Raw genomic sequence first — 25,027 nt, 5'->3', positions numbered from 1 at the left:
CGCCATAAGACCTATCTGTGTTGGTGCGACGTAAAGCCCCCTAGCAAAAAAAAAAAAAAAAACCTATCTGTGTCAGTTCGACGTAAAGCAACTTGTAAAAAGAAAAATTCCACCCGTGTACTTCAGAGACCTCGAGACTGGCACATGTTTGCTTAGATCACACAGCCGACAATGTGATAAATTACCCCAAGCTGTAGCAAAATGTTTATTTGCTCGCTATCTACCGTCATACTGATATACTGTGTCATCTAACATACATTTGAACATTAAAAGTTGGCGTGAATGCTAATCCGACTTAGGTCAAATATGGTATTTTACATGCGTGAAACCTAATCCGACCATGGTCAGATATGGGAGTGAATGTGTTAATGCAAATTGTTAAGCACCTTAAAAACTAATGAAAAATTTTACAGAATGAATCTTCTACAGTAGTAACTTACTTCGTATGACAAGATATAAAGTGTAAAATGTAATCACTATGTGACTGATGATTGTAATATGTTTATTATTAGGGCCCAGATGTTGGTGACATGTTATCTTTTTATTCAGTGGACTGGTGCAGTGCTCCAATATATATGTAAACTCTACTCAAGGCACTCTGGTTACGTATATACCCTTTCTGTTTTGCATGTTTTGCTGAGTTTTTTTAATTTTGGAGAATTATTCAGTCATATTTAGGAGAAATTTGTCTCTAGGTCATTTTATCAGTTTTGTCATGTTAATTATTTTGTGAAATTATATCTGAAAGGCTTAACTAATAATTTATACAAAATATTGAAATGAAACATTTCAACATATTATTTTGCTAATACAGTAACTGGCAATGGAAATATTTTTCGACACTGAACGTTAAATGGCTGCACAAATACAGGCCTGAGTTGGTTTTTCAGGAAACATGTTTCTTGGGGACAGGATTGTCTGGAAAGTTACCTGGAGTTGCCAGTTGCCAAGAATTCTCTGACAGCTGTAGCTGTAAATGAAGAGGAAGGAGTGTGTATGGATTTTCCAGGAACAGTGTTGCCTCATTTTCGCACAGTTCATAGTGTGCAGTACACGGAAACATTCCAGTACCACTTTGAAAATGCCTAAATTTAAACCACATTTGTCAGTTCGTAAAAAATTAGTAGCTTGGCGACGATGTGTTTTGTGTTGATGGAAGCATACTACAGTATATTGTAAGCTGTGCAAAATCAAAGTGTCGACTGAAAGGTGGTGCGTGCTCTTGAGCTTTCATCAAAGAAAGCTGCAGTTCAGTGCTTGCTACCTGCTGATGCTTCGACATTCATCAAGTCCTCACATTTTAATAAGGAAATGTGTGATGTGTTAGTGTTAGCAAATATTTCAATATTTAAATTTTCTAATCCATTCTTGGAAAAATAAACCTAGAAGTACCAGGCGTGTCGACTTTACGAAAGAATTATTTACCACAGTGCTACGAAAAAATATTCAATTAAATAAGGTGCGGTACTCATGGAAAGAAGCTATGGGTTTCTATTGATGAGACCACTGGTGCTGTGGGATGCTATGTAGCCAACGTGGTGATAGAAACATTTGAATTGGATAGATCAGGTGAAATATTTTTATTGATTGCCGAAGGGTTAGAGAAGACCAATTACTTGACGATATCCAAATTGTTTGACAGTGCTATCTTTCTTCTGTTGCCTCAGGGAGTAAAACATGAAAATGTGCTTTTATTTTTTAAGTGATGCAGCGCTGCATATGGTATGAGCAGGTAATTCATTGAGGGCACTTTACTCTAAAATGGTATGCGTTACATGCCTAGCGCATGGCTTACATATTGTTTGTGAAGACATGTGAGCAAATTATCCCAACATAGACAGGCTTGTGGCAAATATTAAAAACGTTTTCTTAAAAGCCCACTCACGAGTTACACAGTTCAGAGCAGAAGTTCTGGACACTGCGTCACCACCGCAACCTACAATCGTACGCTGGGGCACATTGTTAAATATTTGCCTTATTATTGTGAAAATTTCCAGGTAGTGAATATATAGTACTGTGAAGAATTTTCTTCAATACAGATTGTTTAAGATACGCTCTCTGAACCAAACATGGAGGCAGTTCAGCATTTACTAAGTCAGACATTGCATTATTGTCAACAACTATCACATCACTGGTAGAAGAAACAAGTAAAATCATTTTTAGCATCTTTAAATAAGTTTTAAAATATTCTTTATGTTGTCAACATCTGGGCCTTATTGTTTATATTGTGTTAAATGATATGTGCAGGAGTTTGGTGAAGAATTTTATGTTTTTGTAACTAGCAAAATTTTGGAAACATTCACTGAAGCTTTAACTTTTCATACAGTCTTATGACTTCACGTCTCCTCACATGACAGTCAAAGGTACTGGAAAACTTAAGACATAGCAGTTAATGATCAAACTTATAATACATGTCAGAATGTAGATTCCGATAGTATATTCTAGAAATATCAAAGGAGAAATGCAGTGGATTTTTTCAGGAGTGTTTGACATGTCTAGTGGTAGGGTCTGCTATGGGGTTCCACTGTCTTCATTTCATTCGGTTGTGGGTCATGTCAGGTTGTCGATTACTTTCTTCATGTCATTGTGCAGTGGGTCAACCTGTCGTTGCACAGATTCTTGCCTAGGTTTCCTTCTGACGGCTTGCAGCATGTGTTGAAACCATTATCATCTACTTTTGTGCATTTTCTCCTGGATTGGCACAAGCCCAAATCTATTATGTCTACGTTGGAAACTGTCCAGTCTAGTGACATTGCCTGACCATCTCAGCATCATTGTTTCCATGATGCTTTGTCAGTGTTCCTCTTTCGTAGTTTGCCAACATTTGGTACCATAATGTACATCACGATGTACGATGGTGCGGTTGAACGGAACTGGTGATAGCACCGAGCTCTTGTGGATATCAGCTGTAATGTCAAAGCTATTGAACGTTCCTGTGGCAGCTTTGGACATAGCTTCTTAGCACTGCCAAATGACAAAGTACTCTATGACACAGTTTTGTTGATATGCTAACTAAATCGGACCTTGTGGAACACAGTTAACGTGTGCACTGCTGCCTGACACAGATGTACGTTAACTGGTTCCTGCGCTATTCACCAGTGGCATGCATGCGTGTCATTTTAAGTGATCCGGTTTGGGAAATAAAACTTATTGGCTTCTGGTGCAATTTAGAGATTTAACTAAGATGTCAGTAAACATGTTGGATGCGTTCTCAAGATCAGGAAAGTAAGATGGAACTGTTCATTCTTCTCACAGTGTTTATCAGCTAGGAGTCTTGCCACATATAATTAATCTATTATGCTGCAGTTCTTCTCAAATCCAGCTTGTATCTTTGTGATTTTGATTACCTTGCAAATCCACTTGCCCAAAACTTGTTTGTTGGAAGAAAGAACGGTGAAAACCATAAATTTACAGATTGATTCACAATAATAATACAGTACATTTGATTCAGAATGCCAGGTACATTTGTGGTCAGTACGAGCCCTTCGTTACAGAAGCGTATACTTAAGTGATGTCAGATATCAGAAAATGTAGCCAACAATGTAAATGAAACCAACACAAACGTTATAATTGGACAAAAGACTTGCAGATCAATAAAAAAATATGTGTTCAAAGAACTGACACCTCGGAATGGAACATACTAATACATCCTAACCCACCTCTGTTTGAATTATTTTCTGTTTGGTGAATTTAGCATAGACTAATATGTGGAGGTGTTTACAATGACAATGATAGAACTGACCCTATCATAAGATGGGTGAAACATTTGACTCTGTAAGTAAATTTATGCACTCTGCACTGGAAGAGGCATCGGATAATATCAGTGGTCCTGTAAGTTTGCAGATGAATATCCATAGTAATTACAATCTCGGAGTCTAATGGACTTGAGTACTTGGATATAACTAACTTTCTTTAGGGTATAGAATATGATTTATTGCAAATTTTTGTACTAAATGTAACATATCAGGCATTGCAATAGAAAACAATGGCTTAAATTTGATAGTGAATGGAGCATGACTGTTTTTATGTTGAGTATATGTTTCCTTATATTAGCTTTGTTATATGAATTGATAAACACATAATATTTGGTTTCAGGAAGTTAATATAGACCTGGAGAAATTACCAAGCAATGTGGCATATCATTCAACTGGAGCTCAATTGAATCCAAAGCTAGAGAAGTTGGAATTTCCAAGGAATGACATCATATACATAAGAGATCTGGGTCAAGGTGCTTTCGGTAGAGTGTTTCAGGTAATAATTAGTGCTGAAGTAAATTCATCTCCTTGTCCCGCACCTGTTTTCAGCCGCACCCTCGACGGAGGGGAGATTCGTGTACCATTTTAACCACATACCACCCCTCCTGCTATTCTTTAATTTCTGCAGTACCAGGGACCAAACCCAGGTATCGAGAGGATGTAGTTATTAATTTGAATTTGATCAGAGATTTATAGGACTATCATGGCTTGTTACCTAGTTTTAGGAACATTGCTTCATTTCTGTGTTGCAATTTATTGTTTAAACATATATAATACTTTGTAATATCTGACTCAGTTAATCTGGTTAAAAGGTAAATGGAACTGCAACGTAAGTTGCACATGAATGCGCAATTTAAATACGTGTATGGTTTATGGGCAATTTGGCAACACAGTCACGTTTGCGACATGTTGCACAACGTATAAATAAATAATACCGGTATATGTACGACGCATGGCTTACCGGTAGACTATCGGCAGTTTGACAACGTGGTCGCGAGACAGTGTACTATTTATTCACCACCTACATATTATGAGTTCCCATTTGAAATACGTAAGGCTGTAAGTTATCGCTTATCGGCAACGTCGCCAGGAAATACCGGCTAGGTAGGTTGAATGGACCTCGAACCAGCCCTCAGATACAGGTAAAATTCCCTGACCCGGCCGTGAATTGAACCCGAGGCCTCCGTGTAAGAGGCAAGCACGCTACTACACCATGGGTCCGGCTCCTGTGTTATTGCGCACGAAGTGAAATCCAAGACGATAACGCAGATTTCCATGGAATTATTCAGCCGAATTATTTACGATGTCTCAGTTGTCATCGCTAGACTCTTATCTTACTACTACGTCATAAGTGTCCGGGCATGGGATGAAAACTTTTATCCAAGCAGTCAAGATAATTATTATCCAATGCTATTAAAGTTTTATTTTATAAACTCGTCAGTAATGTAATGTAAAATCATCAATAACTGGGAAGAAATATTAACCTAATTACCGTATGTTTAAAAGAAATTGAAAAAAATTAATGTTTGTTACTGACGTCTCGGAATACAGTCAACTATACAGTAGATCTACACCGCGCTAGCTAGAGCTCCGGTTTGCGAGCTTTGCGCAAGCGCAGTAGTGTGTCGTAACCAACGAGCTAAACTGATAAATTGTTGCATGCTTCCTTGCTGCCTAACAGTATTGGCTGCTCTGGAATGGACAGATCACAGATGCATTCATTTGTTTCAGATTTACGTGATTACTGTAGACATGTGTGCGTGAGAATTTAAGTTTTTAATTTGTGTTTTGGGTGTTTGCAGAAATAATTTGTTTTAATAGTGAACAATTACGGAAAGTCATTTATATTGCAAAACATTAACGTGTGAAGCATTTATAAGCGATTATGGGTAAATATAGAAACTATTCTGCGGGCTTCAAGCTAAGCGTAATTGCCTTCGCTGAACAGCACGGGAACAGAGCTGCAGAAAGAAAATTTTCTGTGAGTGAAAAGTTGGTGCGTGACTGGCGGAAAGTAAAAAACAAGCTAGAAAGCACAAACCCTTCTAGACGCGCGTTTAGAGATCCTAAAACAGGGAAGTTTCCTATAATTGACGAAGAAGTGTTTAGGTACGTCAGTGAAATATGTAACAATGGCTGCAGTGTATCATATGAAATGTTACAAATTAAGGGACAGGAGGTAGCGCGCAAACACAACATACCGGTAACTCAGTTTAAGGCGACTTGTGGGTGGATTAAGGGGTTCATGCGACGACACAATCTGTCAGTGCGAAGGAGAACAACACTAAGCCAAGAGTTGCCTGCTGATTACACGGACAAGATTGTAAATTTTCACCGATTTGTCATACGTTTGCGCAAGGAAACTTCGTGCTTGCTTTCTCAAATCGGTAATGCCGATCAGATATGCCTCGCAACAGCACTATTGCGCTAAAAGGATCACGGAGTGTATTAATGAAAACCAGCGGTAGTGAGAAGTTGCGATGCACGGCAATGCTAGCCATTACAGCTGACGGGAGAAAGTTGCCGCCTTACATCATTTTCAAGAGGAAAACGATGCCTAGGGATATACAGTTTTCCCGTGGAATTCATGTACGAGTGCAACCAAAGGGTTGGATGGACGTAGAACTCATGCTGGACTGGGTTAAAACTGTGTGGAATAGAAGACCTGGTGCACTACTAAAACAACCAGCTCTGCTTGTTTTAGATAGTTTCTGAGGTCACCTCGTGAACGAAGTGAAGCAAATTCTCACTACAAATAAGACACGACAGATAGTCATTCCTGGTGGCCTAACATCTGCTTTGCAGCCACTAGACGTATGTGTTAATAAACCCTTTAAAGACCACTTACGTCGATTTTACAACAAGTGGATGATGAGCGGCGATCAGCAATTGACGCCCGCCGGAAATATCAGGCGTCCACCCTTGGACTTGTTATGCTCGTGGGTGAAGAAGAGTTGGGATCTTATACCACCTGAACTAGTCTCCAAGAGCTTCAAAAGGACTGGGATTTCGAATGCACTAGACGGTTCCGAAGATGACGCAGTGTGGCAGGGAGACGAAGAATCTGATACTGGTATTAACAGAGGCGAGGACGGCGCATCAGATAGCGAAACCTGGGATAGCGACACCGAAGTTTCGGAATAAATTACGTACCGGTAAGTCCGCATTTCACAACAAAGCGATAATTTTTTGCAAGTGTAATATTTTAACTTTAATACTCAAATTAATGACAAATTAATACGTTCATTTTTATTTTCAGGTTGGAAAAACGTTCGCCGAATTGTTGCGAAAAATTATGAATTTTGTTTTAGACTATTTTAATTATTTTGATGTATAAACGCGAGTATTACGTGCATCTTAAATTTGTATCAAATACAATTTAGTTATAAATACATTTTTTGAGTAATACAAATACTGGTATTAAATATTCATCGTATAATGGTCGCACCCTATATTTTTTTTCGAAAATTTTGGTATAAAAAGTGCGACGATTATGCCGTGAAACACGGTAATTAAAACACAATGGCAATTTCTAAATCATAAACATTTTACCAGTTACACTACTGTTCACTAAAATCAGAACACCTAAATATGTTGCACTATGATATACTGCAAACATGAAATGGTAAATTCTTATAGATTGGAAATTTAAATGAGTCCCCTTTTGATTATTGGTTTGAAAATTACATCTCTCTCTCTCTCTCTCATAATGGACATGGCCCTTTTAGGAGGGCAAAATAAAGAGCACATTGAGAAAGATCTTAAGATTCTGAGTATTTAATCCTAACTCAGATTTGCAGTTCAACCAAACTGATATCAAGTAAAAGGAGAGCCAAACACTTTGATAGTATGTGTTATATATATATTTTTAAATATGATGTTACTCTGCATTCATTTCAGATGATGAGGGACATCTTTGGTCTCATTCTCAGTTAGGACTACTCTTGTGTGTAGAACCTGTCTGATAACTGGGTGATTTTGGTGGCGGTAGTTCTGCGAGTGATTGTAATAGAAGGCATCAGAAGCAAAGCAGCATATGTCCACTGAATGTTGTTTTGAGAAAATCAGTTTATTTTTAGTTATTTCATTTTGGAATATAAATAATGTAATTTTTTTGTCTAGTGGTAGAACGTATTGTTGGAAATGTGTGAATTGAAATGAAATGTCGTATGGCTTTTAGTGCCGGGATATCCCAGGACGGGTTCGGCTCGCCAGGTGCAGGTTTTTCTATTTGATACCCGTAGGCGACCTGCGCGTCATGATGAGGATGAAATGATGATGAAGACAACACATACACCCAGCCCCCGTGCCATTGGAATTAACCAATTAAGGTTAAAATCCCCGACCCGGCCGGGAATCTAACCCGAGACCCTCTGAACCGAAGGCCAGTACGCTGACCGTTCAGCCAACGAGTCGGACATGTGTGAATTTATTAGTTTTCTACATCCAATGTTTTTATTTTTTAAATTGTAAAGAACTTGGACATCTGTTGTTTTGCAATTCAGTACATTTTATTAGTAATACAATTTACATTTGGAAACTCTAAACATAAACTGTTTTACATAATGTATTATTGTAGGGGATAAAAACTATATTGTTAGACCAAGGCATAAATATGACAAACCGATCAGAATGGATGTAGGATGCAATAATTGAAAACTAAAGTAGATCTTACCTTTCATCAAAGTAGCTGTTGAAAATGATGTCCATACAAATATTGAAAATTCTGAAATACTTCTTGTATCTCCACCTCTGTAATTCCACACATCAAGCATCTGATTTCATTCTGCAGGGCATTCTGCAGCACCACAAAAACGACAGAAATTTGCGAACAGTTCTCTGATATATTTTCTTCTTTAAGATTTTATTTATCATATGGCTTTTAGTGCCGGGAGTGTCAGAGGACAAGTTCAACTCGCCAGCTGCAGGTCTTTTGATTCGACATCCGTAGGTGACCTGCGCGTTATGATGAGGATGAAATTATGATGAAGACGACACACAGCCCCTCTGCAAATGAAATTAACCAATTATGGTTAAAATTCCCGACCCTGCCGGGAATCGAACCCGGGACCCCTGTGACCAAAGGCCAGCACGCTAAACATTTAGCCATGGAGCCAGACAATCTAGTGATTAGAAATTGTATACCACCACCTCTCCTATCCTGTCAGCCAACATTTTGATGGTGAAAACTACTTCCACCAATGGGACTTGAACCGGATAACCATGGTGTTAGACCATATAGTCTTGACGCCTTAACGATCGTGTCTTCTTTAAGAGAAATGTCTCGACTAGAAATATTCAGTGACCAATACTGTATGTCACCATGAAATGAAATGGCGTATGGCTTTTAGTGCCGGGAGTGTCCGAGGACATGTTCGGCTCGCCAGGTGCAGGTCTTTCGATTTGACACCCGTAGGTGACCTGCGCGTCGTGATGAGGATGAAATGAGGATGAAGACGACACATACACCCAGCCCCAGTGCCAGTGAAATTAACCAATGATGGTTAAAATTCCCGACCCTGCCGGGAATCGAACCCGAGACCCCTGTGACCAAAGGCCAGCACGCTAACCATTTAGCTATGGAGCCGGACTGATAGCTAACACAAATAACATGCCACAACAAGTGTAGGAATGCAACGCTAATAACGTGTGCTCAACAAGAACCTCACTCGTAAACTAAACATTCATTGTGTATGTGTACCGCTAACCATGCTTCTGCAATGCCTGATCATGCACTCTATCCCTGCAACTCGGGAAGAAAGCAAGCATTAACCCAGTCCACCTGCGTGGCAGCACCAGCTAAACAGCTGGTAACTTTCTGCTGCCTCTCTCTCTATGATATATTCATTCTCGCTACTTTAGTGTCTGGGCCCATCAGCCGGCCTCCTCCACATCCACCAAGATGCATGGCTAGTGCACATAGTGGAGGCCACTGCATAAGCTACTTGGAACCACAGGCAATGCCAATGCACTGTGTGAGACTTGGTGTCTTTTACAAAAACTGGTGCCTGCTAGGCCATGAGATGATATATTGATTCCCATAGGGAATCTGAAATATTTGTCCTGAATGAGTAAATTCATAATTCCAATATAAATGGTCCGTTATTAGAAATTATTTTGGGTACCCGCAGTCGAATTTTTACGCTTTGCTGTTTTGTCTGAGAGTACATTTTAATAATCTGGAGGAGGCCAGCATTGTATTTTTTAACATAGTTGAACTTCCTAATACATCAACTTAGTGCATTTACGATTCTTTAATGACTTCTCTTCTTCAGCATTTTTCACGAAAGTTTCTATTTTCAAATTTAATACCATATGTTTGTGCTGGAGAGTGCCTCTGAACTGGCAGCAAGACTCCAACAAGTATTCCTCCAGCCTATTGTTTGGCACAGTGTGAATCACTGCCTTGAACTAATAGATGGTGGTGTTTTGAAATTGACATAGATCAGCCATATGAGGAACTTATTTTTATCATGCTTCACCAGAAAATAGGAACCAGTTGCGGGAATGTGCTGAAAGCTTGAGTGTTAAAATGCAGGCAGTAGGAAGGATTTTAGGAGTTGGATGGATTTCAGCAAGTGCTAGGTCAGTTAGGGGGCTATTTGGAAGGATTATTCAGCACTTTCAGCTCATTTTATGAGTGCTGTGGGAGACCAAACAAGAAAATCTAAGAAAAGAGTCGTGTATGAAGGACTGCTGGATCATCCAACTAATGTCGACTCTGTCCTGAATTGGGTTTGGTAATTGATTCTTTGATCAATCAATCAATCAATACTGATCTGCATTTAGGGCAGTTGCCCAGGTGGCAGATTCCCTATCTCTTGCTTTCCTAGCCTTTCCCTAAATGATTTCAAAGAAATTGGAAATTTATTGAACGTCTCCCTTGGTAAGTTATTCCAATCCCTAACTCCCCTTCCTATAAATTAATATTTGTCCCAGTTTGTCCTCTTGAATTCCAACTTTATCGTCATATTGTGATCTTTCCTACTTTTATAAACGCCACTCAAACTTTTTCGTCTACTAATGTCATTCCACACCATCTCTCCGCTGACAGCTCGAACATGCCACTTATTACATGTAATAAATATCATTTTTGGTCCGTATTGATGATATTTGATTGAAATAATAACATTAAGTCATTTATTAGACCACCTAATCAATACAAAATCGTCTTGGATGATTTACATAAATTTGTTAACTAATAGTGGTACAGTTTCGCCTTCCCTGAAGGCATCATCAGCCATAGTCTTAACCTTAAATTAAAAATAAGCGTCTAAATAACATGTAATAATGAAATGAATTTTAAAATCTTGAAGAGATTTGAAGTAAAATAACATTAAAAATAACAATGATGGTTTAAAAATACAATGTGATGAGATATAATAGTGGAAGTATTAACAAAATTAACATTGGAAGGCTGCTAAAATAAGTGCAATGGATAAAACAACAGATTGTTATACAACAAGTAGTAAGATTGTATAAAAATAAAGTTGATAGTCTGGCGGTTATAATTAGACGATGGCAAAAAATCGTATATAATCAAAGTAAAGAAGAGAGAATAAAAGTCAAAGTTAGTCGAGAGATCCGAAGTTAATCATGATCTTGAAGATAAGACGAAAGTCAGAGGCATATGGTGAAGTTGTAGAACACGTTGAGGATATGAAGTTGTAGAAGTTGTAGAACAGTTTCAAATAGGATCTCTATGGACCATCTCAAAATTTGAAGTAATGCTCAAATGTTGTAAATTGTGAGTTTGTAGATTGTGGTCTCGTTTACAAATTCCCAAGCACACTTAAAAAATGCATGGCATCCAAAATTGAGATTTTACGTGAAGCCATTTCCAGGAAAGCCAGCCTGTTCTGCATGAGCATCTTTTTATATTTCTGCACTGGATGATGCCGTGGTCCAGTGGTTGGAGATGGCCTGTACAGTTCCCGGAAAGAAATGCTACATGTACATTTCTTAAATAAGATAAACCAATTGTGTGCGCAGCACATTGGTCAGTGAACAGTAAATTTTCCTCTCCTGCCCACCCATTTTGGCATCAAGTGATTGCAAGAAATTTTCAAAAATTGATGTCGTCCAAGCAATGGTATTGGCCGTGTACTGGCATGGAAAGGTATGTACATTCTTGAAACTGCGTGGATTCATCAACTTCCCTATTATGAGCAGCGTCAATTTCTCCTTACCGCTCCCGTTGCAGCATAATAGCACTTATAGTCTCTCTTTATTGAGTTTACCTCTATGGTATTTCTCACCCTTGAATGCAAACTTTTTATTAGGAAGAAGCTGGAAAAATAGCCCTGCTTTATCTCCATTAAAAACCTTATTAGTCTTTTAAGATTTCCTGCAGTGTCGCATCTCTCTAAATCTGAACAGAATCAATATCGACATGGGCAGTCTCCCCAATTACGGATTTGTATGAAAGTTAATTCCTTTCCTTTTTTATACGTAAAGCCTTCTTTTTGGTGGCTAAATGTGGTGCCTTAGCCTGAATCATTGTTCTATCAATAGGAATATTTGAAGCCCGGGCTTGTTTAAACCATTTCACCAGAATATCTTCTAAATCTGGAAACTGGCTTTTTACAAACGCATTTCATTTTGCTCCTTCCTCTTGGCTGACAAGCATCCTCAATCTTCTTCAGTGTTTAAAGTCATAAGAATGTCCAACATCTAGATGATTTGCACTCATTTTAGGTGTGGATTAGCATCCACTTTCTGAGTGAACTTGTTTGTGTCATTTTTAAACTGTCTAATTTTGTTCTTCTCCATTACTGAATGCGTAAGTACAGTAGGCCTAATTTACATACGTTGTTACACAATTCAATTTCAAATATAAAATTAAGCACCATCACGTCAGCTTTATGCATAAGAACAGTAGGACTAATTTACGTACAGAGTTAACTTTTCTACCAAATTCTTACCCAGGCCGGTTGTCATTGGCACATCGTGCAAGCAACATGGCCGGGAATGCTAATTTAAGTTCTCTTCACAGCGGGAGTTACGAATGTACTAAAGGGCGACATAAATGCTCTACCTGAATTTCTTTAGCATGTATTTAATAGGACATGGACTGGGACTTTCGAATAATGGTGTAATAACCCGAGGGGCTCTTAACGAATTTAGGTTCCTGTAGGGGAACAGTGACAGCTTTTAGGCTGTATGCGTCAGACAAAACAATACCAGATGATTTGAAATCTCTGCTTCGAGGTGTGAACATTACTATATCCACTGCAGAACGTAAACGTTCCTTCAGCTGAATGAATATACTGAAAGCAACCACAAACACAATTGAAAATTATCAGCAACTTGCTGTTCCTGAAATTGGACCCCAAGTACACTATTTCAAGCCAGATAAGTATGTGAAGAAATGGTTCAGAAAGGGACCTTGTAGTGCTGATGAAAACAGCTATATGAAACAGAGGGAATCAGAAGTTACACCTTCAGAATTGAAAGTAGTCTAAATAAATAAATGATTGTTTGCTCTATTAACCAGCGTTTTGTCTTAGGTCTGACACTAGACTCATCAGAGTGGGATGTGTCAGACCCTATCCACTGACGCTGGAGTGTATGCAGGTGAACTTATCAGAAGCCTATTTAAGAGGCACAGTCTGATAACTGCATAAGGGAGATAAAACTCCACAATGGAATTAATGCCCGCCTAGCAATTCCGAATGGAAATTCTAAGTTCCCATGGAGGGAATTAGATATTTTCCCACCAATAGAGCATATAAAAAATCAGATCAAAAATTAGATGTTTGGCTTTTCAGGCGTTTCCTCTGTTAACCAGCGTTTCATCTAATTTTTTAATCTGATTTTTTATATGCTCTATTGGTGGAAAAATATCTAATTCCCTCCATGGGAACTTAGAATTTCCATTCATAATTGCTAGGCGGGCGTTAATTCCATTGTGGAGTTTTATCTCCCTTATGCAGTTATCAGACTGTGCCTCTTAAATAGGCTTCTGATAAGTTCACCTGCATACACCCCAGCGTCAGTGGGTAGGGTCTCGCACATCCCACTCTGATGAGTCTAGTATCAGACCTAAGATGAAACGCTGGTTAATAGAGCACACGCCTGAAAAGCCAAACATCTAATTTTTGATCTGATACACTGTGACAATTCGGAGAGTGATGTGTCATCTGATAGTGAGACTAATGTTGAAATGTCAGGAGATAGCGAGTGCAATGGTGTAAGCGACTCAAGTGAACGTGCCGGTAGCACTAGCGGTGATATTCTGCTCGATGTATGGACAAAGATAGGATCTGAACAGCCAAGATTTACATTTACGGGGCAACCTGGACTGAATGTACAAATTGAAAATGTAAATAATCCGCTAGAATATTTTCAACTGTTTATAACGCCTGTACACAAGAGTATGTTAGTGTAGGTTTCCTTTTTCTTTCCTCACTGAACCAGAATCTCTTTCCTTGCCCTTTGCACTGTAATCATGTTAACAGCTTAAATGTGAGACTGTTTTTTCAACCTGATTAAAATACGTGACCAATTAAAAGTATCTCACCATAAGTTCACGTTGCTTTGCCGTGCGGTTAGGAGCGCGCAGCTGTGAGCTTGCATCCGGAAGATAGTGGGTTCGAACCCCACTGTTGGCAGCCCTGAAGATGGTTTTCCGTGGTTTCCCATTTTCACACCAGGCAAATGCTGGGGGCTGTACCTTAATTAAGGTCATGGCCACGCCCTTCCCACTCCAAATCCTTTCCTGTCCCATTGTCGCCATAAGACCTATCTGTGTCGGTGTGACGTAAAGCAACTAGCTTTCCTCAGTGAGCCAGACGCCTTGCCCTTCGTACTATGATCATTTTTGACAGCTTGATACATATTCTGTACTTTTGAACCTGATAAAAATACTATACTTCACAAGAATATCGCACTATATGTTCGTTCCCAGTACCTTATGGAAAAGGTGCCACTGCGTTAGTAGCTCCTCAAAAGAAACGTACCGCTTGATAGGTTAAAGCCAAATCTTAAACATAGTATTTTATAATTTTTATAGAGGTATGCCAGGGCAAATATCTTCAGGTGATGTACTATTTCTGTTTTTTTTTCTCGCTTCCCTCACTAGAGATAAGCTTGCAACTCTGCACAGGAATTAGTTTTTCCCAGAACTGCAAGGGCTGTGCACCTACCTTGAAAGCCTATGACATCTTTCTCAGAAACCCAAATGAAGGATTCTCCTGTGACATTCTTAATTTCCTTGAAGGTGTAAAAAATGGTTTCAGAATATCAAGAACTATGTAGTTAGCATTCTGCAGTCACTGGAGAAATAGAAAGTACTAATATACAAAGAAGTTATATTCAAATACATCACATTCAGATATATTTTTTCCCCTTTAAGTTGATGTATCTCTAATTTTTATACACACAACAGAAATACATTAGTGTGAACTGTTAAGTTTCTTCCAATAAATATGTTCGGTGTAGAGAATTTCATGATGCCATTATGTTAATGGTTGTTAGTTTGTGAAGTTCATTTTTAATTACATTATGAATAATTTAGAGCATTAGTATATTACAAGTACCTTGAGAGGCTATAGATCATAACGCACAATACAAGTCTTATTAGTTGTTCGACTTCAGAGAATAATTCATTGTTATGCTTCATTTTTTCAGGCTAAAGCACCTGGGTTAGTGAAAGGTGAAGAGTTTACCCTTGTTGCTGTAAAAATGTTGAAGGATGAAGCATCTGAGGATCTACAGGTTGATTTTGAGCGTGAAGCATGTCTCCTGGCAGAATTTGACCATCCTAACATTGTGAAGTTGTTAGGAGTTTGTGCTATTGGACGTCCAATGTGTCTTCTCTTTGAATACATGGGTCGTGGAGATCTCAATGAGTTTCTTCGTTCTTGCTCGCCTAGTAACTATATTGTTCGCAGTTCAGAGGGAGACGGTGAAATGTTTAAAGATGTGCAATTGACTCATGTCGACTTGGTCAACATTGCACGTCAGGTGGCTGCTGGTATGGTGTATCTCTCAGATCGTAAGTTTGTTCATCGAGACTTGGCAACTCGTAACTGTCTCATCAATGATGAGATGGTTGTAAAAATTGCTGACTTTGGTCTTTCACAAAAAATATATTTGCAGGATTATTACAAAGGTGATGAACATGATGCTATTCCTGTACGTTGGATGCCTCTTGAAAGTATTCTTTATAATAAATACACGGTTGAATCTGATGTTTGGGCTTTTGGTGTATGTTTATGGGAAATATTTTCATTTGCTCTTCAGCCATATTATGGTATGACTCACGAAGAAGTAGTCAAGTACATCAAGGAAGGAAACGTCCTTCAATGTCCGGATAATACTCCAAAATCTGTGTATGAATTAATGAAATTGTGCTGGAACCGTAAACCACCTTCTCGTCCAGGGTTTAGGACAATTTATCAGACATTGGAAGATATTCAGAATGAAGTTGAAAAAGTGCAAAATTGTCGTGCAAGCCCGTATATTCGAGGAGTACATGTGTGAAAGTGTTGTGTGAAGTGAATGGTGGGAATAACAGTGATTGTTGTTGCTGTTGATTTTTTAAGCAATTTCGTTTGCTGTTGTGATTGTCGCTACAGGAGAAGAATTAGCTAGTCCTGTCTGCTTGTACATAAGAACAAGAAATGAAAACCTGTATTTTGATTTCAATCATATTTTCTATAATCGTTGTTGTTTGTCATATTCATGTGATGGACCAATGTTGTGTGTCTTTAACTGTCCATACCCTTGTATGTATTTTATGACCATGATGCAGATTGATATTAGATTTTGTATTTTGTGGTAATGCTTATAAAGCAGTGCAATATGAAAATGAATGCAGTTGAAAACCAAAGTTTTTAATAATTTAAGTGCTTTGATAATTCAAACTCTCTGTGGTATACCCATACCTTGTGCAACCTATGAAAGATTTTATACATCATTGTTGAAGTAGAACACCACTTGTGTTAATGGAATGGCATGTTGTGAAGTAATTTTTTTGCTTTGTTTGCTTGGTAGTATGTTGATTAGAGTAAGAATTTGTGTGCATTGACATAAGGAAGGTTTGGCATGCTCTTAAGAATATGTCATGAAATGCACAAAACTGTACAAATGTGCACTGAAATGTATGTATTTGTATCCTTAGAGAATCCTTTGTTACTTTTCCACCCTTCACCAGACCTCTTTGTACAGAACCTTCATTCTCTCCTTTTTGCAAACTATGGAAGTGGTAATTCATGCAGCTACCTCAGCTTCCCCTTTCTGGTATGTATGTATGTATGTATGTATGTATGTATGTATGTATGTGGTTATTGAATGTTAGTGTTGAATTAAGTTGATAGCATGTAACCTCTGTTTCAATTCTTAGGCTAAATTGAATGACTGAAAGAAAGAAGAGGAGTATTTGTCAGTATACCGGGTGGGAAAATTGAAACTGAGCCAGAAAACATTTACAATAGGACTGACCCTTGTTAATCAGTATCACTGAAGGTGCTGGAAATGGCCTCATCTGAAGAAATGAAAAACTGAGGTTCCAAAAGTCCTGACTCCACTTCACTCAGAAACCACCAACAGAACTCAACACACACAGTTTTGTCTGGATACTTTAATGCATACACAACAGAAAATTTGTAAGGATACAGATGCAGGTCCTGTTGGATAATGATTCGACATGATGATTTCTTAATTTCCACTTACACAGATAAACGGTGTCAAGATTTCGTCAAACTTCTTCAAGGTTTTCCTTCACTCGAGCAATGTTTTCTGGTGTTCAAACTCTTTTCGGAGGGTTGCAATTTTTATTTGCTACAAAGCCCGTTTCATGCCATTTAGCCACTAAGTTTTGCCAAAACACTTCCAGTCTTAAACTCTTGCGGAAACAGTTCCGCACAGTTTTTCCACGAATCGTGCTTCATATAACACTCAACACTGAACACTCGCTTTTTGTGTTACATTGAAGTAGTCACTAAACACATCTGCTCTTCTCACTCACTTGCATGTAACGACACAGCGACGTACTCGGGAGATCAGAGTGCGCAGACATGTGACAGTAACCAATTGGTGCATCGAAATCACGGTTTCCAGCGTTTCCTGTGATGGGTAGTTCTGTTCATTAACGTGGGTCGATTCCGTGTCGTCTTATAAATATTTTCCTGGCCAGTTTTATTTTGCCCACCCTGTATTTGAGTTCCAGGAGCTGTAGAAACTTCCCAGCATTATGACAGTAGCATTGAATGAAGAAACAGACATATTCCATAGACTACAGCTCTGAGAGTTTTAAGGAAGTATACCAAAGTATCAATTTGGTACAATATGAGAATATTAAAAATACTTTGGTGAGCATTCCAAGATATGTTTCCTGGGCAATTATTGCTAGAAAGGGAAACAAATGTATTTGAGGTGCATTTATATCTTTCAAAGTAGTATGTTCATCTCTGACTGGGTAAGGGAGAGCAATATCCTCGTTAAATAAGCATTTTATCATGTAAAATTAAGCGATAAATTATTTGTTGCTCACTATCCAAAACTGGCTGCTATTGAGCCGTAGTTGATTGGTTCATATTGCGTTCGTTTGCGTAGTGTAGAGACCAAAGAATTAACCTCCAAACATTGTACGAAGTGCTTTTATTTTATCAGTGCCATTCAGGAAGGGGTTTGATGAAATTCAGACTTTTTTTTTGTGGTAAATTGACCTAATGATATTCCAACATAAACGCTCAATATAGATTTTGAAACACGAAATAATTTGATCGTCCTCAAAAGAACAATCTACCATGTCTATTTTAAGCAATTGTTAAAGATTTTTTTGAGGAAAAATTCCACCTTTACAATACTTAAAATTGTTATTCCTTTTCAGAACAGCATCAGAGGGACATGTTTTGTTTCTCTGTAGGAGACATCTTCAGGCAAAGAGCAAAAATAGTAAAGATACACATAAATTTCTAAAAACTAAGCTTTCTTAAATGACATGTCTAATCTTCTTGAGTTATAAACTAAGAACTCAAGTCAAATCGCACAGTTAAAAATATATGTTTCAAGTGACCTGCGTACATTAAAATAAAAAATAAAAAAACATTTTCTAAATTATTTAAAAGGACATCTTCAGAGAAGATCATAAAGTTAAAATGAAACTACAAGGTATAAAATTGGTTACATAGGCTTTTGGATCATATTGGTGGTTCTTTTTAGACCCTGTAAATGCTATTTAAAAATACTGAATGATAGTCCACACTTAGCTGATGAGTTATTATTCTTGATGGTGGAACTTCTCAAGTTATTGTGGATGAATTGCTGGGCTAGTCTAATTAGTGGGTCCATGTGTTATATGGAGAAGTCTAAAAGAGAAAAAAGAGAAAAAAAAAAGGAAAAAGAAAATTAGAAAGGATCTGAAAAGAATAAAAATATTATAAATATCGGAGTACTTCGTCGCCTGTCTCTTTTTGGCCTGGCTGACCTGTGTGCAGTCTTGTGTTGAACTATGGACAGCTGATCGTTTGCTGGAAGTAGCGAGCGTGTGAGCAGAGGCAAGAGGGAGGGGTTGAGGGGAAGGTAAAAGAGAAGGGGTAGAAAGGCTATGCATATTTGTAGTTTTTACAAAAAAAATGTATTAATGATCTCTCTGAAAAGAATATTGAAGGTTTCTGATATTTCATTTAAGTTACCATTTGGGTTACTTCTGTGATCTGTATTAATAAAAATGTTCTCATATATACACTCACCAGCAAGAAAAGTTAAACACAATGTATTTCAGACAAAATTTAATGTTAGTCCATTTGAAACATGGTGAAAAAATGAAAACCTACAAACTGTTTTCCAGTCATTGACCGGGTCAGGGATGGAATGAATGAATGAATGAATGAATGAATGAATGAATGAATGAAGCAGATATAGGCTGTTAGTATGATGGGGTCGCCACTCCCAAAGTAATTTACTAATGACTGATAGATGCTATGAAATGAGAATGGAGAGTGTTGCTGGAATGAAAGATGATAGGGAAAACCGGATTACCCGGAGAAAAACCTGTCCCGCCTCCGCTTTGTCCAGCACAAATCTCACATGGAGTGACCGGGATTTGAACCACGGTATCCAGCGGTGAGAGGCCGACGCACTGCCGTCTGAGCCACGGAGGCTTCTCTTGAAACATGGTAAAAATGAAATAATATGACATTACAACAATATGACAATGTGTTTTAAATTGTTTTAAATTAAATAGCCCATTTGAAAAGTTTCAGCTCACTAATTGAGAAACATCATTGATCATGAGTCACAACAGTCCACCAACACAAATTTGTAAATGTCGAAACTGGAGCTCTGCACCGTTTCGTATGCAGTCCATTTGTCAACAGGTTTTCAACACATTTCCATTGCTTCAGTAACAGATACTACAACCTGCAGCCGCAGTTACAGCTGTCAGATGTGCCAACTTTCCTGATTTAAGCGGGAGACTCCCGATTTTTCATCGTTCTTCCCGCTCTCTCAATTTTCAGAGCAGTTTCAGTAATTTTCGTATTATTTTAAACTCCCGCGTGTTTCCTCATTCTATTGATATATGGCCGAGTATGGCTGGTCGATAGTAGTTCCAATAATCACAACCGGGTGGCAGTACGCGGGGCACGATGGCCAGCCATGTGCTCCTCTTTGGTGTATAATACAGTCAAATACACAAATAGCTTAATAATAGGAAGTGGAAGTCGCAAGTGAGTAACCTAACCTCAGAAGTAGCACACCATAGACGTCTACCCGGGGCAGGACCTAAATAGATACTCATGTTATGTCACATAGTATTGCTTCTTGGTTGTATATCTTAATATTTGTTTTGGCCAAAATGTCAAAAAAGAAATATGATGCAGTGTTTAAAAGCGCTTATAGGGAAGAGTAAGTCATTTATCATAGAACATAACCTGCCTGTAAATTGTGCCGACTATGCGGGAACCTTTGTTTCACAAAATGTTTGCGGCTTTGGAAATCGCTAAACGATGTGGGTGTGCTAGAATGAAAACTGCGGCTATCCTTACAGAAATGTGCATGGAAGAAAGAGCGAAAATTGTATCACATTTGCAGGTGAATGCATTTTCTGTTGCTACTGATGGTAGCAATAAAAGTGGCTTGAAAATATATCCTATTTTTGTAATATTTTTTAGGCCTGAACTCAATGAAATTCACGAGTTGTCTACTCTCTGTGCCTAATTTAGAAGGGGATGCTACTGGAGCTAACATTGCCAATCCTTTGCTCTCAACTTTGCAGGAATTCTGCATTCCATTAAAAAAACTGCCCAGCTCTTGGTGCTGATAACGCTCCAGTAATGTTAGGATTAAAGAATGGTGTGGCAGGATGTTTGAAGCAGGAAAGTAGTGACATTATCATCGTAGGCTGCTCTTGTCATCTAATTAATCTTGCTGCAGAGAAGGGTGCGGCATGCTTGCTTGTAAGTGTAGATGAGAAAGTATAATTTATATATTTTGTCTGGAAAGAAGTGCAAAGAGGAAAGAAATGTTCAGAGAATTTCAGACATTACACAACAGAGAGATCAGGAAAATTCTGAAGCATGTGCCTACTCGATGGTTATCACTAAAATGTGTTTAGATAGGATTTTGCTGCAGTGGGCCCCTTTGGTTACTTTAGTCGGGAGCAAGGATTCTCAGATGGGAACTTTGAAGAATTACGAAGTTCGTAGGCACAGTCTAAGTGCAGATGTCTTGTTTGTCTGAAAAGCATTGTCGTAACATTTCACCACACTCCTCAGTTAAAAGGAAAACCCAGTAATTAGTTTCACAACAAAAAAGCAAATTTAAAAAAAAAAACTGATAACGCTAAGAGTCATCCTTTGTCATGTGAAGAACAACTGTTCATGTTCCTTTCATCAAATTACATAAATCTTTTTCCCTTTTTCTTTCAAGTTTTATGGATATCTTTGAGAATCCAAACGTAGCTCTTCAGTCAAGTATGCCACACATTCACTTATTGAAGTCAATTTTGGAGGAACTATTGAGAAATGTGATGGCAAGGTTTCTGAAACCACATTTTATTAAAAGCTCCTCCTCTCCCCTTGATGTTATTATCATACTCCAGAAAATCAAAAGGATAATTGTGATCTGATGATAGGAAACTCTGCATTTGTTTTGGTGAACACCTTAAGTCTGAGGAAAAGTGCATGTTCTTTAAGTCTTTAAGTCTTTAAGTCTTTAAGTTAGAAAGTGTTTGTCTTCATCATGTGACTACATGGTACTTAAATTTCCATTCAAAAATGAAGTTTTAACTAATGCAGAAGTTGCAAACATTTCTGCTATAAGTAAGGCATCATTTTCTAGCCATAGATTTTTCATTAGCACGTTTCCGAACATTCTGACTAGTGAAATGGAACATTTAGATAAAGAAACTGATTTTCTGCACTCCTAGTTCTGTAACTTTCAGCTTGAAGAAACAGACCTGACAAATGGAAGAATTGATGTTTAGTGGGCATTGGTAGGTCAGATGAAATCAGCTGATGGTGTACTTAAATATGACAGACTGTCTAAGGTGATGCTTATCGTCGCCATAAGACCTATCTGTGTCGGCGCAACGTAAAGCCCCTAGCAAAAAAAAAAAAAAAGTGATGCTTGCTATCTTATCAATTCCACATAGCAATGCAGAATGTGAAAGGATTTTTAGCAGAGATCCTTGCTGTCTGAACAAACTTTGGAGAAACTTTTAACCTTAAAATCAGTTCAGCAAGGCAAGTGTGTGTTGAACGGCAATTAGTCGTAATGTGTTTAGCATGTTAAGGATGAGAAGTCACATGTTCCTAAAGTTCAGGTATGTCCAGTATTTAGTATTCACATATAAATAATGAAAAATATGTATGTGTAGGCCAAATAGAGTTGTTAATGTATTGAATTATAATGAATTAGTACATGTTCTGCCATCAGTGATGTGTCGCAATAAGTCGCGATTCACTGCCAAATCTCTCCTGATTTGTTTTACTTTTGAAAGTTGGCATATCTGAGCTGTGATTCGATCAGGCATGGTCAGGATGCAATCTTGAATGCTCCCCTGTGATATGAGCTCCCATTTTGCCTGGAGCCAGCCTGAAGTCGAGCCAGTGTGTCAGGAGAACGACCCGTAGCATGTCTCCCATGCATATCACAGACATGCTCTATCGGGATTAGGTCGGGAATACCAGCAGGCCACACCATGCGCTCAATTCCAACTTCATCCAGGTATCTTAGAAGTGAAGCTTCCACAGTGTGGAAGAGTTATTTAGTTGTTGTTCTGGGTTGAACCTCGTTGTTTCCTGTACATTCCGTACAGAGTGCCAATGTTTCGAATACATTGCAGTATTCTTTGTCAAGGCGACTGAAACCCCTACTCGATCTGGGGTAATCGGTCTCCCAGGCAGCAACCACATGTGATTCATTGTATTCAAAATGTCAGCAAACTGTACGGAATGTACAGAAAACAACAGCATGGTTCAACCTGTAAGAACTAAATTCATCCAGGTACTCGCGTACACCAGGATAAAGTTCTCACCAATGATAGCTGCGAAAGGCACCACATGATCCACTAAAATGTCCTCGATATATCATTGGCCTGTCAGACTTCCATTCTCGACCAACACAAGCTTCATGCCCGCATCAATGGTAATTCCAGCCCTGACCGTCATAGAGCCTCCATTGAATGGTGTCCTTGCAGAGAAAGTACAGGGTGAATAACGTTCCCCCGACCTTCTCCCTTCCATCCGGTGCCCTCATGCACAATCTGGATTCATCCATAAACAGCACTGAACTCCACTGCTCCACAGTCCAGTGTCTGTGGGCAAAATTGCATCCGAGAGGCACGGTGCTCACAAGTAAGCAGAGGCCCTGTGGTGGGCCTCCTGGACTTTAAAGCCGCTTCATACAGCCTCCTCCTTACTGTCCTTTTTTACTGATGTTTATGCCCTGTACTTGCTGCAAACGATTTCTGGCTTCTACTGCTGTTGTGTGTCGATGAGGAAGAACTTGCATTATGAGAAAGCGATCATCATGCTCGGTAGTGCTTCTCCTACGACCAGAACCGGACCTCCTGGTGTAGATATTGTCCTCTTTGTACCCTTTAACAGTTCTGTACTCTTTAGAACAAGACGTGCCTATAACGTCTGCTACATAGCGTATTCTGCACCCATCCTCAACTAATATCACAGCCCGTCCTGTGTTTTCAGGTGAAAGAGCCATTATGATCCGATTTAGAAGCGAGACTAACTGTTTAGACAAGCCGTAATGTCCACAAAAATATGCGGCATGGGAATTCACAGCAACAAACCTTAAGATAGCGGTTTGTGGGTATTCTTGTCCGAAGGCAGGAAACGGCAGTATTCGTGTTGTGATTATCATGATCAATAATGTTTATCAATTATTGCATTGAAATTTCTCAAATGGGCTAATTAATTTATAATACATTGCCATATTATTGTAAAGTCACAAAATTTAATTTATACAAGATTTCATATGGACTAAATTAAAATTTTGTCTGAAATACGTACCGTTTCGCTTTTTTTTTTTTTTAAATGCTGTGAGTGTATTTAACAGAACACATTTGCTGGCTATTTTGAGAATGGACATGTCTTGTTCTGTGGTTGATAATGAATGATTCCTCAAAAAAATCTGTAACACTTGTTCAAGGTTGACAATATGGGTTAATAATGAAATTCATGTCTGTTTTAATATAATGGGATTTTGACTGAAGTTGTACTAAGATATCAACATTTATTGCATCTCTGTGCATTTTAGTTAGTAAAACTTTATAATAATATCTTTTCCTGCTGAATTCTCATCTACATGTGCCCTATATGTCAATCGCAGAAAATTATTACTTAGAAATAGTGAAGTATTCAGTTGAATGGATCAAGAGAAAAAGTGGTTGTTGTACACATTATAGTTTATTATACAATTATGTTGTCTGTAATTAAACAGTCATTAAACAAGAGTGCACAGTTTATATATTGTTTATTTCTATAACTGGGTTATGAGACCAAGATGGACATTTGTCATGATGTGGTTTCTCTGGTGTATAGTACTAATTTTTATCCAAAGTATTACAGTTAGATGCCCGTCTTCACTGTTAAACCATGTTTCAGTATATACTGTTTGGACTTAGTATGACTGTGCAAGCCTCTGTGATAGAACTGCTGTTGAAAACTTTTCTTACATTCATGACTTTTACCTTGAAATCACAAAATTAACTATAGTCTCCTAGATTTCCCTCTTGGACTATTATGGCAAGTTCATGGTCCTATTTTTCTTATTATCCTATTTTCCTTATTTCATCTATTATCTTG

At 38.3% G+C, this 25,027-nt stretch overlaps 1 protein-coding gene across 2 annotated transcripts in view; it reads left to right on the top strand.

Moving 5' to 3' along the window:
• The window catches only part of Nrk (Neurospecific receptor kinase), a 137,447-nt gene extending 112,766 nt beyond the window's left edge, over positions 1 to 24,681 (top strand). For both annotated transcript variants that reach the window (XM_067140717.2, XM_067140718.2), the window contains exons 8-9: positions 4,096 to 4,251; positions 15,387 to 24,681. In XM_067140717.2, coding sequence (XP_066996818.2) covers positions 4,096 to 4,251; positions 15,387 to 16,241 — 1,011 coding nt within the window. In that variant the 3' untranslated portion in view covers positions 16,242 to 24,681. The remainder of the gene's footprint in view (positions 1 to 4,095; positions 4,252 to 15,386) is intronic.
• The last annotated feature ends 346 nt before the right edge of the window (positions 24,682 to 25,027 follow it).

The sequence above is a fragment of the Anabrus simplex genome, chromosome 2, assembly GCF_040414725.1.
Source record: "Anabrus simplex isolate iqAnaSimp1 chromosome 2, ASM4041472v1, whole genome shotgun sequence".
Lineage (NCBI taxonomy): Eukaryota > Metazoa > Arthropoda > Insecta > Orthoptera > Tettigoniidae > Anabrus > Anabrus simplex.
The sequence above is the reverse complement of the archived record's forward strand: the minus strand, read 5'-3'. Positions and strand labels throughout refer to the sequence as shown.